The sequence below is a fragment of the Psittacula echo genome (assembly GCF_963264785.1).
Source record: "Psittacula echo genome assembly, chromosome: 3".
In the NCBI taxonomy this organism is placed as follows: Eukaryota; Metazoa; Chordata; class Aves; order Psittaciformes; family Psittacidae; genus Psittacula; species Psittacula echo.
In genome coordinates, this window is record NC_137736.1 from 78616609 (window position 1) to 78621093 (window position 4485).

Below are 4485 nucleotides of genomic sequence, written 5' to 3' on the forward strand. Positions count from 1 at the left end.
GAGCTTAGTAATGTACTCTAAAAATCTGCAGTGTTATATGGTGACACAAAGCAACTATCCAAAATATTATATTAGCTTTGATATAAATTTCTTGGGGCAGTAACTTATCACTTTTGTCCACTGGCAAAACATTCTATATGATATATAAATAAAGTCAACACACTCCTGATTATCTCCTACTTTGAGTATCAGCATGAAAGTGCTGAAGCACTCCCATTATTATTTTTTGATTCAGTACATTAAATTATATTTTTCTCTCTTTAGAAAATAATTCAAATGTTTTGCATGATATAATATTGTTTGCAAAGTGAAGTAGCTCAATGAGAATTACTGGGAATTGTTATTGCTCCTCTACATCCCAGAAATGAAAATAAAAATCAACCTTGTGAAACCATTACCTGATTACTTTTCCTTCTTCTTCTTTTTTTTTTTTTTTTTTTTTTTTTTTTTTTTTTAATAGAATCTGCTGGCCATCATGAAGCTCTGGATTTTTATTCTATATTCAGTTGTCATTGCATCTGATCCTTTCCACTCACAACCTTCTTTTTCTTCAGTCAGAGGATCTTGTCAGAGTTTGTGTTCCTGTGAAGAAAAGGATGATACCATGATTATAAACTGTGAAGAAAGAGGCATCAAGATGGTATCAGAAATAGATGTCCCACCATCACGGCCTTTCCATCTTAATCTGTTAAACAATGGCCTGACTATGTTATATGTGAATGATTTTGCTGGCCTTGTTAATGCTATCTCTCTACATCTTGGTTTTAATAATATTGCAAATATTGAGCCTGGGGCTTTCAATGGTCTCAGCCTTCTTAAGCAACTTCATATCAATCACAATTCTTTAGAAACACTTAAAGAAGATATGTTTAATGGACTGGAAAATCTGGAGTTTCTTCAAGCAGACAACAATTTCATCACAGTGATTGAAGCAAGTGCCTTCAGCAAGCTCAACAGGCTTAAAGTGCTTATTTTGAATGATAATGCCATTGAGTATCTTCCTCCGAACATATTTCGTTTTGTGCCATTGACCCATTTAGACCTTCGTGGAAACCAGTTACAGACACTGCCCTATGTTGGCTTTTTGGAGCACATTGGTAGAATACTAGACCTTCAGTTGGAGGACAATAAATGGGCCTGTAACTGTGATTTGCTGCAGCTGAAAATATGGCTAGAAAACATGCCTCCTCAGTCAATTATAGGTGACATTGTATGCAATGGTCCTCCAGTTATCAAAGGTAGCATCTTAAGTCGGTTGAAAAAAGAATCACTTTGTCCTACTCATCCTGCCAATGAACTTGAAGATCCTTCAGGGTCACTGCCCTTGGTTGTAACCACCTCTATCAGTGATAGTCACCTATCAACTAAGGTGATTCCTATCCTGAAAGCTCCTACTAAAGAACCAAGTTTAGTGCTTCATACTTCAAAGCCTACTACTGAGTTTCCAGGAATCTACTGTCCTGTCCCCTGTCACTGCACCAGCCATATGCTCTCAGGAGTTCTCATGCACTGCCAGGAGCGAAATATTGAAAGCTTGTCCGATTTAGGACCCCCTCCTCCAAATCCTAAAAAGCTTATTCTAGCTGGAAATATTATTCAGACATTACTGAAATCAGATCTTGTGGACTATGCCAGCCTGGAAATGCTTCACCTGGGGAACAATCGCATTGAAATCCTAGAGGAAGGATCTTTCATGAATCTGACTAGACTGCAGAAATTATATCTCAATGGCAATCATCTCACAAAGCTGGGTCAGAATCTCTTTCTTGGCCTTCAGCACCTTGAATACTTGTACCTTGAATATAATGCCATCAAAGAAGTTTTGCCGGGGACATTTAATGTAATGCCAAAACTTAAGGTGCTTTATTTAAATAACAACCTTCTGCAGGCTTTGCCACCCCATATCTTTTCAGGCGTTCCACTTACCAGATTAAATCTGAAAACAAACCAATTTTCTCATTTGCCTGTGAGCAATGTCTTGGATGAACTGGATATGCTGGTACAAATTGAACTTGAAGACAACCCCTGGGACTGTACCTGTGATTCTGTTGCATTGCAAAAATGGATACAAAAACTGAGTAAGAATACAATGATGGGGGATATTTTTTGTAAATCTCCAGGACACCTAGCAAAAAAAGAGCTGAAAACCCTGAACAGTGAAGTCTTGTGTCCAGGTTTAATAAACAGCCCTGCTTTACCAACTCATGCCAGTTTTGTAGTTGTGACAACTTCTACTACTACTACCAACACCGCAGACACCATCTTGCGGTCCCTTACAGATGCTGTCCCACTTTCTGTTCTAATATTAGGACTTCTAATTGTGTTTATAACTATTGTATTTTGTGCAGCAGGAATAGTTGTTCTTGTTCTTCATCGGCGACGAAGATGCAAAAAGAAACAAGCAGATGATCAAATGAGGGATAGTAGCCCCGTTCACCTTCAGTATAGCATGTATGGGCATAAGACAACACACCACACAACGGAGCGCCCATCTGCAACTCTTTATGAGCAACATATGGTTACTCCCATGGTTCAGGTCTACCGCAGCCCATCCTTCAGCCCCAAGCATACTGAACAACAGGAAGAGGGAAGAGAGAAGGAAACTAATGATTCCAAACATCTCTGCCGAAGTCTCCTGGAAAGAGAGAACAGTTCACCTCTTACAGGTTCAAATATCAAATATAAGGCTACAGATCAATCTGCAGAGTTTCTTTCTTTTCAGGATGCCAGCTGCTTGTATAGAAACATTCTTGAAAAAGAGAGAGAACTTCAACAACTAGGGATCACAGAGTATCTAAGAAAAAATATTGTCCAGTTCCAGCCTGACATGGAAGTTCATTATCCTGGAACACATGAAGAGTTGAAGCTAATGGAGACACTCATGTACTCCAGGCCAAGAAAGGTTATTCTAGAACAAACTAAAAATGAGTATTTTGAACTCAAAGCTAATTTACATGCTGAGCCTGACTACCTGGAAGTGCTGGAGCAGCAAACATGAAGTGATACTACTTCGGGCTGGGGCTAAATTTCTGTAATTCTATTTTAAGTTGGAACCATTGTAAATAAAAGTGCCTTATAATAACATGTCAACAGTCAGAACTTAAGCACAGCAGTAATCCTAGCAAAAAAACCTCAGGGATCACTGTGGGAAGCCATGGGGTTATGTGCAGGCAATATGTCTTACCGCAAGTTAAACATGAACTTTGTGTGATTGAACTGTGGGAGGAAGATCGGTTATTGAAATATTCCTAAACATTTTTAAAAAGTGTGTATGGCACTCTCCATTCTATACCTGACCTGTGGAAAAAAATATGTTCCCTTCACTTCTTTTTCCATTCAATTTAATTAGATTCCTTTTTTGGGGAAAAAAAAAAAAATCACACCTGTGTTTGTAGTTACAAGGTTAGAGTGGATTGGTTAGGTTAGTACATGCACTGCATTCATGTCCATTGTCTACAGCTGCACCTGACATACCATTATAATAAATATGAAAGAGTTAAAATGTTATCATACTAAATGTCAGTTAAAAAAAAAACAAGAAAACAAACAAACCCACACAGAAAAAGAAAATATTTTTGTCTGTGCACCCAGAACCTGCAAATATTTAAGTATTTTGCATGAAACTTCATCGTGTGCATTCTGTATCAGTATGTGGAATGAAAAATATGTAACCCTTTTTACCAAACATTTTCAATGAAGAAAAAAACAAGTCTTCTGAAGAAAAACTTTTTGCTACTTTCCCTATCTGATAGCTTTACCTAAGTTTGGACAATCTTTTCTTAAGCTGCTGCTATAAATATTGTGCATCACTGGTGTTTCAACTCATAATCCTGGGCAATTTGAAAAGCTACTGAGAATCAGCTGTAAATATGTTACTGTGTTTAATAAGTTTGATATTTTTTTTTTAATATGTATCTATATCTATATATAAATAACTTCTGTGCTGGCTTTAAATATTCTTGGAAAAAAAATGAGTTTGCTGTGGCTAGGAACTCCCAAGTGCAAATACAGGTCCTTTTCCATCCTACCCAGAAGCAGCTCCCAGACAGAACAACTGCAACAGTACAGAAATGTGGAAGAATGATAGTATTTAGCTGTTTGTACAAAAATAGGTTATATTTTCTGAAATTAGAAGAACTTAATGTGTTGTGGGAAAAATAGGTAAAAAAAAAAAAGGTAGAACACTGTAGGTTTATTTTTGCAATGAATTCTTGCTAGATTTATATTTGCTATTTATTCTGTATAATTTTGTAATTTTTTTTCAATTGATAAGAAAAGAAAAAGCTTATTCCTGGCTGCCTTTCAAGTAAATCAAGGAACTGCTCTCTATCAATGAAAAAGAAATAAAGAGGTTTTTTTAATGTCTTTTTCTTAAAGGTCACTTTTTAAAGAAGGAAGCAACTCCTGCATGCACAAGTTTAAAATTGTTTGGGAAATAAACACAACAATTCCCACTCTTGTCATATGGACAGAAGCATCTTGTCC

The 4485-nt window shown here is 36.8% G+C and overlaps 1 protein-coding gene across 1 annotated transcript; it reads left to right on the plus strand.

The window, feature by feature from the left end:
* Nucleotides 1-314: 314 nt before the first annotated feature.
* Nucleotides 315-2998, plus strand: SLITRK6 (SLIT and NTRK like family member 6; the record flags this gene model as incomplete). The annotated part of the gene is made up of 1 exon (XM_080613848.1): nt 315-2998. The coding sequence occupies exon 1, from the start codon at nt 476-478 to the stop codon at nt 2996-2998; it is 2523 nt and encodes an 840-aa protein (XP_080469974.1). The 5' UTR covers nt 315-475.
* Nucleotides 2999-4485: the final 1487 nt, after the last annotated feature.